Raw genomic sequence first — 13616 nt, 5'->3', positions numbered from 1 at the left:
GCCCAGATGCAAGACTCTACACTTGCCCCCGCTAAATTGCATTAAATTTTCCCCGCCCAAATCTCCAGCCTGTCCAGGTCTCGCTAGCACAGCCTTCTGGTGTGTCAGCCACTCCTCCCAGTTTCGTGTCATCAGCAAACTTGCTGAGGGTGCACTCTACTCCCTCATCCAAGTCGTTGATGAATATATTGAATAGTATCGGTCCCAATACTGAACCCTGGGGGACTCCACTAGATACAGGCCTCCAACTAGACTCCATCCCATTCACCACAACTCTCTGGCTTCTGTTCTCCAGCCAGTTCCCAATCCATCTCACTACCCGATCATCCAGACCGCACTTCCTCAGTTTAGCCAGGAGGATGCTGTGGGAGACGGTGTCAAATGCTTTACTGAAATCAAGATAGACCACATCTACTGCTTTACCATCATCTATCCACCTGGTAACATCCTCATAAAAGGCTACCAGGTTGGTCAAATAGATAATTGAAAACAGAATATTCAGTGTCACCTCTGATGGATGCATGGTGGTGAGCATCTTAAAAAGAGATCTATTCACCCAGGAAGAAAATTTGGTTCAGTGGAACAAACCTAACCATTGAGAACTCCATTGAGTATGAGCATACTGCGGCATTATGAAGCGTCTGAAGATTAAATATTTACACCACAGTAGTTCCCTAAGGAAAAAATACATATTTTGTATTTGCATACGCTAGGAAAGCTATATTAACTTGTGAAACAAGCTCTGCGGATCAGAGGTACACAAAAACTTGGTGAAAATTACCAAGGCAACTAAAAAACTTCAAGCAATTGCATGAAGGTTTTTAAAAGACCCATTCATATATGATATGGATATTGATGCAGGCTACCTATAGCTAGCTTAGTGCTGCTGAGTCGCCTGTATTTTTAAATGTGAAGGCAACATGAAGATGTCTTTTTATTACAGTTTCTCCTAACAGCTAATAATGAGTAGCAAAAAAATCTCAAAGACAGACGAGACAGGCCAGTTCTGAACCACTGCCATCTTTCTATGGGGTCCTCCTCAGAAAAGTGTTTGCAAGAACAGCATCAAACGAAAACCTCAAGCTTAACAAGTGACCAGATCACGTACATTCAGGCAGAAAGTAAAAGAATTCTCTTCCTATCGCCAGAACTGTAGATATTCCTTCCAAAATTATTTTGGAACCTGTCATTCTCTGGCAAAACCATCACTGATGTGGTTCTGCAGACCAGAAACACAATTAAAAGTCTGGCTGATGATGCCAAACACTGTATAGTTCAACCGAGATGGTTCAGTTCAACCAAGCTGATACAGGTTCTATAGTTCAACTGAGTTCAACCAAAATGGTAAAGTTCAAGCGAGCAGAAAGGACTTGGGAGAGGTAATGAAACTGAAGATATACACGCTACTGTGTTGAATATACTACGCAGTGAAGAGAAGTATATTACACTGGGAGAGAAGAGAGATTTTCTTGTATTTGCTACGTAGAATCACTCTAAGGTTAAGTGGCCGTATTTCAAATTGCCAAGGGAGAAAGGCACAACATAACAACAGCCTGAGGTAGAGCTATTAAGGAAGCAAAGGCAAGACCTGGGCACTTAGTTGGTTAAACAAGAATATTGAAAAGCCTTAAAATCATCAGGGTTCACACTAAAAAGCATTCAAGTGCTTTTAAGCCAAACACTTGGACTTAAAAAAAGAAGTACAGATTCTAAACTTCTGAATTTAGCACTGACAAGCTGGCATCACCTGTGCTGAATCACACCAGCAACCAGTGGCTTTGCTTACTGGCAGAAGCAGACCAAGTAACATCTGTCCTCCAAGAAGATTCCACAAATACAATCCATCTAATTCACCTAATGAGTTTGCAGACAGACCAGCTCCTCCTCAGAAAATCCGACCATACACTTGGTACATTCATTTCGTGCACAGGCACACTGGTAAACACAGTAAAGCATTAAAAGCCAGTGAGAAAGGTGCTTGAGAGAAAATTATGGCTAGTAGTAGTGTGCTTCAGAGGTAGGTAATACTTGTGGCAACTGGACCGTAATTCTAGGGTAAGGCCCCACAGCTGGCAGCTTACACAAGTTTTTTCTGGTCCACAAATAAATTTCAACCACCTTCACTTCGTTAGCGTAAGGTGCTGTAATACAATCTGGTCCCCAGTTGTTCTCAAGCTAGATAACTCTTTTTATATGAAAAGTACATCTCAAGACAAAACTTTGAAGAAAGTAACTCTATGAGTTACTAGAAAAAGTCTTTCAAGTATCCGAATGCTGCATTTCGTCCATGCTCTCCTAGCACTGCATTAGCTTTCAGAAATTGTTGTGGGTTGGTTTTTTTTCCCCCCCCAAGATCTCACTGGGAGGGTCAACTAGGGCCTACCCAAATTTGCTTTCATTTGATGTGACAGATTTCCTGGAACGAACTGGACATTTTCGCCTAATTTGCTGCCCTTGCCAGTCTTTAGATACTGGCAAATTCTATTCTGCTCTCTTCTTCTGGCCTGTTATTAATACAGAAAAGCGAGAGCCGCCAAAGCTAAAAGCTTCTACATTTGTAATAAAGGTTTTAGAAAAAGTCTTCTGGCTTGTGGTGTAGAGAGAGTGGATTTCTGCGGCATCCGTATCAAACACGGATCATCCAGTCAACAGAATGGAAAGAGGTTAGATTCTAAAAGTCATTTTTTTCCTTCTCTTCTCATCCTAAGCACCAAGGAAAAAGGAAGAAGATAAAATGTCTCTGTATATGTGACTAGAGAAGCAAATTCTCTTTCCAAACTTCTGAAACAATTCCACAAAAGGACCTGATCAGTATTAACACTCTACTTCTTCAGACTTCCTGCTTGCTAACACGATTTTAGGTGGGATTACTAACTCATGCAAGTCACTGAAAGAACATTTGAAGAGACACAGAACAATTCAGAAAAGAGGCAGGGGAAGAGATCCTTAACCCTTATTTTTCCTTTAACTGTGAAAATGATTCCTTACTGAACCCTGCTTTAAAGCAAGTCAGTTTGTTAAGGGTTAATATTATTTAACTTCTTAAAAAAAAAGCAAAACTAAAAAAACCCAACAGCTTCTCTACTGAAGGTCAAATGGCACCTAGCAGAACTGAAACTGGCTGGCTGTGAAACTGTATGGCATACACATGCTGCAGAAAAAGGAAAAATAACTAAGAAATACCATCAGTTATATCCAGGTATGGCAGTCTGGACTGACAGTTTGTGGGACACCTACGGCCTGATCTGCTCAGTATGATCCTTGGGCTGCACTTCAGGATTCAAGAGATGCCTGCTTTGGAAGGATGAACGGACGGTTCGATTCATTAATGGCTGAAGAGGGCGAAAGTTGTCTACCATTCTCTTTTCTTCTTCACCATCTGAAGTGAAGAGCAGCATCCGAAATGCCTCCAGCTGAGAATGAGAAATGTCCAATTTTGTGACTTTACTAACTGGAGAATTACTGAGAATTTACGACAAAATGCAACCATTCATGCTTGGAAAAAAAATAAATCTGAGGTACTATTACATTTGCATTCTGAGAAATCTGGCATGAACTTCCAGCACTTCTTTGTCACCTGCTGGTAAAGATTACGCCATCACCCATACCAATGCAGAAGATGAACTGTCAGTCATCTGCCATCTAAAACTAAATCTCAAATGTGGCATATCCATTTGATTCCCATTCAAACACTGGAACATATGCCATCTTAAATAAGTCTCTCCTTAATTTACACTTCCTAATTTACCTTCTTAATTTACACCCTTCCTGGAGTTCTGTTCTCTTATACAGACATGCATATGTTGGCCCTCAGAAAAGAGAGAACCTCAACAAGCAACAATTTCCATAGTTGTTGTTCTCAGTGGTTTATAACTGGGGATTAAAAGTAAGCAGCAGATCAGCTTTTAATGCTCCCAAGGGCATTACAATGTTAAGTAAACTATGAGCCTTTCTGTGCCATAAAAGAATAAGAAGGGGGAAAAAAAAAAAAAGAGAAAAAAGTTTCAACTGAAAACAAGAATGTCACATCATGCATTCAGTTCTCTCTGCTCTGTTAACAATTTTCAGTTCTTCCTGTCCTGTTCCTTTATGTAAATTAAAACACTAAGATCACGTACATGCCTATTCTTCAGAGTTAGTGTTTGTCTGGAGCATGACTTTCTAGATGGACTGGTGCCATGTAAAAGTTGTATTAAAAAAAATAATCATTTTTTTGCCTGAAGTCATTGGACTTGCACTTCAGTATTAATCAGAGCCTCAAAAACCAGGGACAATGCACAGATAACTTTCAGTGCCTCTTAAACCACAAAAAAAGGGTAGATTTTTTGGGGTTGTTCATTTTTACTTGCTTTGCAACAATCTCCAAGACTTGTTTTATGCTGTAACACTCCTCAAAGTACTCTGCTTCTTTGAACAGGCAAAAAAAAATCCTGAAAACTTCCATCAAAACCCACAACTGTAGTACAATTTCAATGAGTCCTCCTTATGACCATTTTCTACTTGTCCCTACATCTATCAAGGAGTAACGTCACATTGAAACATGAAGTACTACAATTAAAAGCAGTAGAGGGCATATGGTGACAAGTTTGTGTTGGTGTCAGAACCGACTATTGACCATGAACTCCTCCACTTGAAATAACTTCTGTAATACAAACATTTGCTGAAACCATTGTTTGTCTATCCTTTTTAAAGGGGAATAAAAAAAGGAATTCAAGGACGGTACAGCCAAATATAGAGTAAACATGCCTGCAATGGAGAAAATGCAGTGGGGACCGACTCTCTTGCCATTAGAATGGCATGTGAAGAACTCAGAGCCCCCCACCAACTCTTCTGTACCTTCAGAGTCCGCCCAAGGGAAGAACAGAGGATCAACCCTTGCAGTCTCTGCAAGATCTCTGTGCAAATGCATGTGGCTATCAAGAATATGCACAAAAAGTCGGAGTTTGGAATGTCACAAAACCTGCCATTTCTGCTCCCTCCCTACCACAACGAGGGCTGCATCCCGATAAGGAGAGCAAAGTTATGCAGTGTTCCAATAAATAACCTTAGAAGTTTTCAAGAGGCAGCTTCCAGCATAAGGCCTTGTTTGTTACAGATCAAGATAAAACTCTGCTGGAGAGCTGGAGAAGCATCTTTTAACTGCTTACTGAAGAGGTCTTAAGTCTTTGAATAGTAGCTGCTAGTGTCAGGATACCTCCCCAAATACTGTGTGTGAAGCAGCCTCTGATCTCTGTGTATTCACAGAGAGTTACCAGCACTGGTAAGCAATTGCTTCTGTGCATCTTCCCCTCCATGGTGGCAGGCAGTCAAACAGGTATGGTACGATTTGAAATGTAAACATGAGATTTACCTGATTCTCATCAACCTCTATGGGCTTCTTCTTAATAATCCACGTGACCGATTCGGTAAGTGGGGGAGTAGTCAAAGAGCCTGCGTAGGTCCAATAATCAGGGCATGAAGGTATCAAACAGGAGGGATCAAAGACATCAAACTCGATAACAGCGTCCTAAACCCCAGAAAGAATTTATTTTTAAGATTGTATTTTGAGAAAAAGTTGACAGGCAGAAGATTTTAAAAGACTATTTAATTAAATACTGGGTGTGTTATGTATGCATATGCAAAGAATTTATTTTTAAGATTGTATTTTGAGAAAAAGTTGACAGGCAGAAGATTTTAAAAGACTATTTAACAATGAGATTAAATACTGGGTGCGTTATGTATACATATGCAAAATTACCAATAATGATCTACATAAAATAATTTTAAACCCCATAAACTTGTACAAAATTGGTAGGCTGGGTTTGAGGCATAGAAGGCAGATAGTAAGTAGACAAAAATTTAAATATTTCTGTTGTCCCCACAAGCCATTAGGAATTCTGTGCAGAAGAAACAAGGAATGTGAAGGAGCAACTAAGTCTTTGTGGGAGCTAGAAGCAAACAGGAAAAAGAAAGGATAAATGGTGGAGTAAGTTCAGGTAGTTCTGCCAGATACACTTAATAGACGGCGAACAATAGTGCTTTCATTTTTCACCACGTGATTTTAGGCAGCGGGGAGAAGGAAGAGGACTAAAATTTTATTTAAGTCACATCAAGTGTTCATGTCTTCAGAATGTGCACCCCCACAAGTGGGATTCCACACAGCATGCAGGAGCTTTAGAGCCGATGATTTCCTACACAGATATTTTACTCCTGGGGTATTTTCAGGATATACTGGCAGTGCAGGAAAGGAAGATCCTGTTTTAACCCAGAAACTCTACTGTTTCCCCAATGAGAATGAGAAAAATTACTGTAAATAACTTTTTAAAAAATAGAGGAGATTCCAGATGGGAGCTTTTACCCATCATGTGAGAGAAGAAGGTCCAAGGACATCAGAATGGGTATTATCTGACCTTCCTCCTCCTCCTAACCAGGGTGATGTTCCTCAGGGCTGGGTGCTTAAGTCAGTGATAACACTGGCAAGGCAACAAATATTTTCAAATGTTTTAAACCAAGTGCTAGTGAGTTGCTGGGTGACTGACACCCTTTGGAAATGAGTTCTCTTTCAGAGCAAGCCACGTGCAGATTGATGAGCCTAATGTTTGATACTACTTTTTTTATGCTGTACAATATTATATTCTCATAATGGATGTATGTGCACAGATTTTTGTAGGTCTTTTTGGCACTGAACTGACTTGTTTTGCATTTATCTGGCAGAGTGTTCACTGCACTGCCATAAATATTTGTTTTATTTGGATAAAAAAAATCTTTACTGTGATAAATAATGGCATAGTGACTTCAACTGGATGTGCTTACAAGCCAGAAAAATTATTGATGTGGGTTTTTTATGTGTACTTTCAAAAAGAAAGGGGCACCTGGACAACCATGAGCTGCTTCTGAGCGCTATCAGAGATGCAGTGCTCCCTCTCCTGGCAGAAGTCAGAAATCAGCTATGAAAAAAGAATCCCATTCCCCTAGCAGAAAATTTAGTGTTTAAAAAAAAAGCAAACAATAACCTCCTCCTCAAAGATCAGACAAAAATCAGAAAGCCTTAATTCCACAAGAAATGGAACTACCACTGTACACAGCACAGAAAGTTTCTTCCAGTTGAACAACACAAGAAAACTCATCCAGTGGCATCTGTTTTCAGAGGAGCGGAAGGGCAGGCTTCAGTGAGGGCAAGCATTAAATGTGTGCAAGCCCTTCCAAGTTGATACAATCTCAAGAGCATCATTTCTTAAACCTAGAGGTTTGGAAAGCTTAAAGTATACAATTCCTCCTTAAAAATTAGCTTCCCCCCTCTCCTGTATAATCAACAGTTCACCCAAAGTGTCAATCAGGCCTCCTACTGACATTTAAGGAAGAAAGCATTGATTTGTGTTTTCTCAAAGTATTCTTTATGTTGAATGACTGCATTAGCTATGCTGGGTGACAACTGGTGGGACACTTCAAATCCTTACCTTGTGTTTAATTGCTGGCAAGGCATCAACCAATGTCTGTAGCCCTTCATGTTGTGCTCCTAGCTGCAGAAAACAGGTGGGAGTTAGAGAATCATTAAGCTGACATTCTGTATATCTATCTTAATCAGGAGTTTTGAAAACAACAAGAATCTAGAGGTGTTTTGTCCTAAATCAGTTTTAACAAAATGGAAATAAAAAGGCATAATTGCAGCTTATTACACAAAGTGAAATTACCTTTAAAAACACTCCAATAACAGCCAAGCCATTACCCTCCATTACAGCTTCTTCAAAAGTTGGGTACACAACAGCATTCCAGTGTACTAAATGCAACTGAAATAGACATGAATGAGAAACCAACACATCCACAGAGCACAGAAATGGTATCAGGAAACTTGATTTTTGATCTTTGCTACATTTGGTCCTTAGCAATTGATTCACTGCAGTGAGCTACCTCAGAAAATTACACACTACAAAAATTATCAAAAAGTACTGGAAAATAATGGTACTTCCCTTCTTTTTTTTGCCTTTTTTTAAACAATAGCCAAAGACCCATAAACTACATTTCACACATATGAAAGGGATTTTGTCTGTGGGAGACTAATTACAGAAATTCTAGTTAAAGGCACAAAAAAAAGTTTAGTATACCTGGAACTGAAGGACTCTTCCATCTCTTAACAGGAAGAACAGAGCATGCTAGTCTGCTAAGGAACTTTCAAGTATCTTGCCAAGCCGGCAGGCATCATTATGAACACATTAACAGGAGATAAACATCTTACCAAAAATAAGCTACAATAATTTTTCAGATTCTCCACCTTTGACATATAACTATGTTTACACCTGTCACACTTTCCTCTGTATTTTCTCCCCTTGACTCCATCCTTTTTATTGCCTCTCTTTCTGCCTTAGAAGTTACTTAATCACAAAAGGTTTGCTACTTTCATAATTTCTTAAAAGCTGAAAATAGAAAATAACCAAAATATTACCACAGAACTCTGCTGCATACTATTCTAATGACTTTAAGAAACACACACTGAGATCTGAGCTTGCACATTTACCTCAATACTTGCTGTCCACCTGATCTGCACCACATTATCTGGGACCTGGGAGTTCTTCAAGACCAGATTGTGCCTTCAGTCTGCTTTCTGTCTTTCCCTTTCAGAAGGAGGAAGGCCAATCAGAGTTGTGCCAGCCCCCCAGACAGAGCTGGAGTAGCAGTGATACATCCGCTGCCTGCCTTTGTCTTGCCTGGCAGCTACCCCAGGGACATTCAGGGAGAAGAAAACATTGCTGAAACTTTCAGTAATGGGGCCAACATTCAGTTTTAAGACAGTGTTCTCCAGAAAACACAGTGAATGTGAACTTACTAATAAAACGGTAGATGAGCTGGGGCACCTACCAGGTCTGATCCTTAACATTAAACTGCAATTGTTCAAATTGGGAGTTTTTTAGCATGCAGTACAGTCACAGACAGCCCAAGACCTACCCTCCGGTCCCCGCAAGTATTTGCATTGTTCAGCATTTTCTCTCATACCTCTGCTGGGTAAAATTTACTGTCAACTGTGTGCTCTGAACCCCACTCATTTATAGCTCCCCAATGGAAGTGGAACTGCTTTAGCCTGTATTGGTTTTCCAGGGGACCTCCGACGATTACTAAAAACCAAAACAAGACACAAATATTAATAAACATGATATAGAATTGTTCAGACAAGTGACACAGCAAGATCCTGCTTGAAATAAGTTTGCCCAGGGAAAAAAACAGATGAAGCAACTATCTCACTGGAACAATCCCCTGTTGCTTCCCCTTAAGACTTCAAAAATCCAATTCTGACAGAAAATTCAGTACATTCTGTCAAATATTAAATTCTGCTTTTTTTTTTCAAGTTACAAAAATCCAAACATACTCTTCTGCTTCAATGCAGCTTTCAGACTGCATAACCAATGTTAAAAGATTTCCTGCACAGCCAGAAATACGCCAATATTGTGCCTACTGTAAACTGTTCAAGCTACACTCCACAAAGCAGCTAAAAATACAGTCTGCCTATGGGCAAAATTCTGAGTTTATGGAAGTTTTAATTAACTGTCTAGCCATGAGTGAAGGTAAACACTCTGTTGGCTCTTCTGAGTTCAGAAGGCCTCTCATCATTTTGCAACTATATGAATGAAAAACTCTATACCTAGTTTTCTGCAGACTGTTGGGTTTTACTCATTTCCGCCAAATTGAAGCAGGAATATCCTGGTAAATTGGAGACCATAATTACTTCCAAACGGCTAACAACAAATATGTAGCTGTAGAGACTCATTTGCCCATTTTTCCTCAACTGTACATCGTGGTTAAATTTTATAGCAAACCACTGTATACATTATGTAATCCCAACACTACTTCTGAAAAGAAGTTAATCACTTTAATGCTAAGGAGAAAACAATGAGAGGCATTAAGAGCTTTGTCTTTTTTTTTTTTTCCCCTGAAAGCCAGCCAGCAGTTTCGAAATTCTAACTAGATAGGCCTGCTTGTGATAAAAGAGTAAGCTAAAACAAGCTATGCAAATTGACATTTAATTGATTTCATCCACTGCTGCTGAGCTCTTAGCATAAATGCAATACTGACCATCACTGAAAAAATCCTGATGGAGAAAGAAAACTTTCAGGGATGGGATGAAGATGTGGCTCACACTGCCAAGTCTTTCAGAACCTGTGTTCTAACAGCTTCCACTCCTGATTATGTGATGATGTAAACCCACAAGCGACTATATTTATGTTAATAATCACATTCACTTGAATGTTTGCCTCGTGTAAAGTTAGGTACAGGCACACATATGCAGAAAATCAGGTTCCTAGAGCAGACACTAGAAAGTGACAGTAAACAAACAGAAACTTACAAGCGTTTTTGCCACTTCCTTTCCTCTCGGTTTACCATTCTTGATAATTTCAAAATAAAACAGACGTTTAAAGGAACTCTAACAACACCAAGGGGAAAGAACTGCATCAGCTTTTTATTGTAGCCCTAGTTCTGTTTCAGTCTCATTTCCTTGCAGCAGATGGCATTCATGCACACAGACAGGACCACATTCTGTACATACCGTCCCCACACCCTCTTTCTTCTTCATCCTCCTGCTCTGCTCATAAGCAAACACCCCATGGCAGCACTACCTTCATCTTTTGCTCAAGTCTTGTTTCGCCTCATCTCAGGAGTTGGGCATTTTTGTCTATCCTGGATGCACGTTTCACTTCTTCTGTTTGAATTTTGTTGCTATTTTTTTTTTGGTTATTCATAATCTTCCTTCTCTGGATTTCTATTATTGATAGACAGAAGCTGGCAGAAAGAAAAATGAGAAAGAGCAACAGTAAAGAGAGAAAGGTGGAGGAGAAAGGAAGGCACTTGAAAACCTGGCCATTTATACAGCAACACCCCATGATCTGTTGTTTCTCTGTCATCTGGAGTCCTGTGACTGATCGTTTAATGCCATCCTCCACTAGCCATCACCACCCTTCACTAACTTTAATTTATTTGAGGAAGATGATGATGAAAGGGCAAGCATCTAGAAAGAAGCAGCATGAACGTTCACACTTGAAGATTTACCTCAAGTGTTCAGTCTTACAGATGAAGCAGGTAAGACCTTTCAGAGCTGTGATGCGCTCTGAATAGCCAGCCTCTGAAAGGCCAGCACCCCTCTAACTGACAGTCCTGGTAACTCCACACTTGCCTCTATGTCACAAAAACTGTCCCTGTGTATTTAAATGTTGTGTATTTCTCAACCTCCTGCAGGCAAGTCCCCTCCATCACATCAGTTCTTGCAGAAAAAAAATGACTTTGTTATCCGTTGAACAGCAAACCATTACACTTTCCAGGAACGCATCCTCAACAGATAGCGGGGTATGGCTGTATAAACTAAAAGACTGTTAAATTAAAACCAATCTAAAGTTAAAATCACTGATGAGCTAACAAGTGATGTTTCCATCTTAGCCTCTCCTCTAACCCCACCTCACTAACACAGTAGCAGTTTGCCCTGTAAAAGCAGAAGGGTTCCTTCATTACATATCACAGCGCTGAAAATGAACAAGGGCAAGAATATTTTCTGATTGGAAATTAATATTGTGGGTGAACAGCTATAAACAATAAAACCAAAAAAAAAGCCCAAACGTCACACAAGCCCCTGAAAGCTCCATGCATTCCACTACTACCATTTTTGCTGCATCGCTTTATCAGCCTCTTTCCAAACATCAACTACAAATACTGGTATCGTGGAGACAAAGCATTTCCCAAGAGCATTACTAAATCCCTTACAAAGTTCTAGCATTTCTCAAGGTAAACAATCACCTTAAACATAAATCACTACAAACAAACAGGTTCAAACTTGCCCAGGGTACCTCAATTTTCCCCTCCCAGACAAGGTTAGTAATAGCCATGAATAATGTGCTTCACAACATCCCTGACCAACTGCTACCAGTCCATCTACCTTTAGGGAATATCTTCTTTATACATACCAGCAATCTCCCTTGGTAAAGTCAACTTTTAAAAGGAACAATGGACAGAAAATCTGGAATTTGATAGCAATATCTTGATTTTATGTCACTTGACTCTACTGAACATTTAAAAAATATTTAGCTGCTCAGGTCAGAGTGCTTATTCACATTAAATTGCTGGAATGCATGATTTGATTTCACATGCATGGACTCCCGCTTATACTAATGCAACAAGAACACACACACCTGCTCCCTACGGTAGCAGCTCAATACTCCTTAATTCTCCAAAAGCTTTTAAAGAATGTATGCTTTCCACCTGAAAATCCTTTTGCTGATGATTATTTCAAATAGATTAAATATATCTGTTAACACCACAAAAGAGATAAATAGCAGATTTATAAAGTGTAATGATGGAGTCTCATTTAAAATTAATTAGATACATCTACATATGACTGAAGAGTGACTCGTGGACAAAGATGTGATATTACAAAACCTAATCAAAAGGCAGGGCATCTAGGGTTGTGCAGTAAGCTTCAACCTACAACAGAGGATTTGTCCACAATGTTCATGGTGACAAATATTTAGTAGAAGTGAGGCCTATATAGAACTTTTGCATTTCAATTCCCATCACTGTATATACACGTTTAGCTATTCTTCTGTTGTACACACATTTTCAACATTTATCCTGAGGTTTTATGTCATGCAAATATTTTCCTTCTCTAAGCATTAATAAGACATTAAATATTTTTTTTCCTGAGTTTTGCTTACTTGATCTATCAGTAGAATCATCAAACTCAACCAGGAATGAATATCCATTGTTCCAGATGTGAAGACACGTTGTGGGGTCGTAGCTGATTTTCAGAGGCTTCAGGAAGGGGTCATAAACACTGTCTCTCCACTGGATATTGATAGGAGACTGTCGGGTGCCTCCAGGAATTGTAAGCGGACTCTGCCAAAGCGGATGCACTGGAAGATGAAGAAGAGAGTCAGGCTCTAACGCACGATACGGAACTTTTTGGCAAGAGAAGGTACTTTGGCATACTGGCTCCAAAGGCTAATTCAAGTCAGCTGATGCACAGGAAAGTAAAAGAAAAATAACATTCCAGTTGCATGACTCAAAGCCACACAGGGAAGTGCAGTAATCTGACTGACATCTGTGTTCATACCTTTCTGCGTTTGCAAAATGCTCTTCAAATAAATTGTGCCCAGAAAATTGTCCTCCTCTTATCGCCTATTGATCGTAAGGTGGCTTGGGCATCACAAACCGGCATGAGCAATGCAGATGCACGAATACACTTTCCACAGGATTTTATTCTACTTAAAAACGGAACCGAGACCTGTACAGACGCGGAGAGCACTTGTTCACCTGCTGTCCCCCAACGTCAACAACCCACAGACACGGTTTTTGGTGCCCTGCCCATCCGCCGAGCCCAGAGAGGCACTGCGCCACCGGCTGCTTCGTGAGAGACAACAGCTCGTGGTCCTTCATAAGGGAGGAAAAAAACAACCCAAGTTATATCTTTTAACGTGAGGGGAACCTAAAAAAACCTTCTCCCCTCCGTCTCCTCAGCAAGGGACAAACTTTATCAGCCTGCGCCAGCTCACCACACACAAGTGACGCGGGGGCGGGTGAGGAAAATATCATCCAGAAGTGCCACATCTCTGTTATTGTTACTGACACTTCCTGACGTTTCAGCGGAGGCACCGTCACGGACATCA

General features: G+C 40.1%; 1 protein-coding gene across 1 annotated transcript; it reads right to left on the bottom strand.

The window, feature by feature from the left end:
* Nucleotides 1-3233: 3233 nt before the first annotated feature.
* LOC104458949 (carbonic anhydrase 5B, mitochondrial-like) lies at nt 3234-12908 on the bottom strand (the record flags this gene model as incomplete). The annotated part of the gene is made up of 6 exons (XM_010087132.1): nt 3234-3413; nt 5351-5506; nt 7437-7499; nt 7671-7766; nt 8968-9086; nt 12666-12908. Coding segments are annotated over 6 exons (857 nt in total), but the record flags the coding sequence as incomplete, so codon positions are not given.
* Between the last annotated feature and the right edge of the window lie 708 nt (nt 12909-13616).

This window comes from Pterocles gutturalis, unplaced genomic scaffold (assembly GCF_000699245.1).
Source record: "Pterocles gutturalis isolate BGI_N339 unplaced genomic scaffold, ASM69924v1 scaffold41996, whole genome shotgun sequence".
In the NCBI taxonomy this organism is placed as follows: Eukaryota; Metazoa; Chordata; class Aves; order Pterocliformes; family Pteroclidae; genus Pterocles; species Pterocles gutturalis.
The sequence above is the reverse complement of the archived record's forward strand: the minus strand, read 5'-3'. Positions and strand labels throughout refer to the sequence as shown.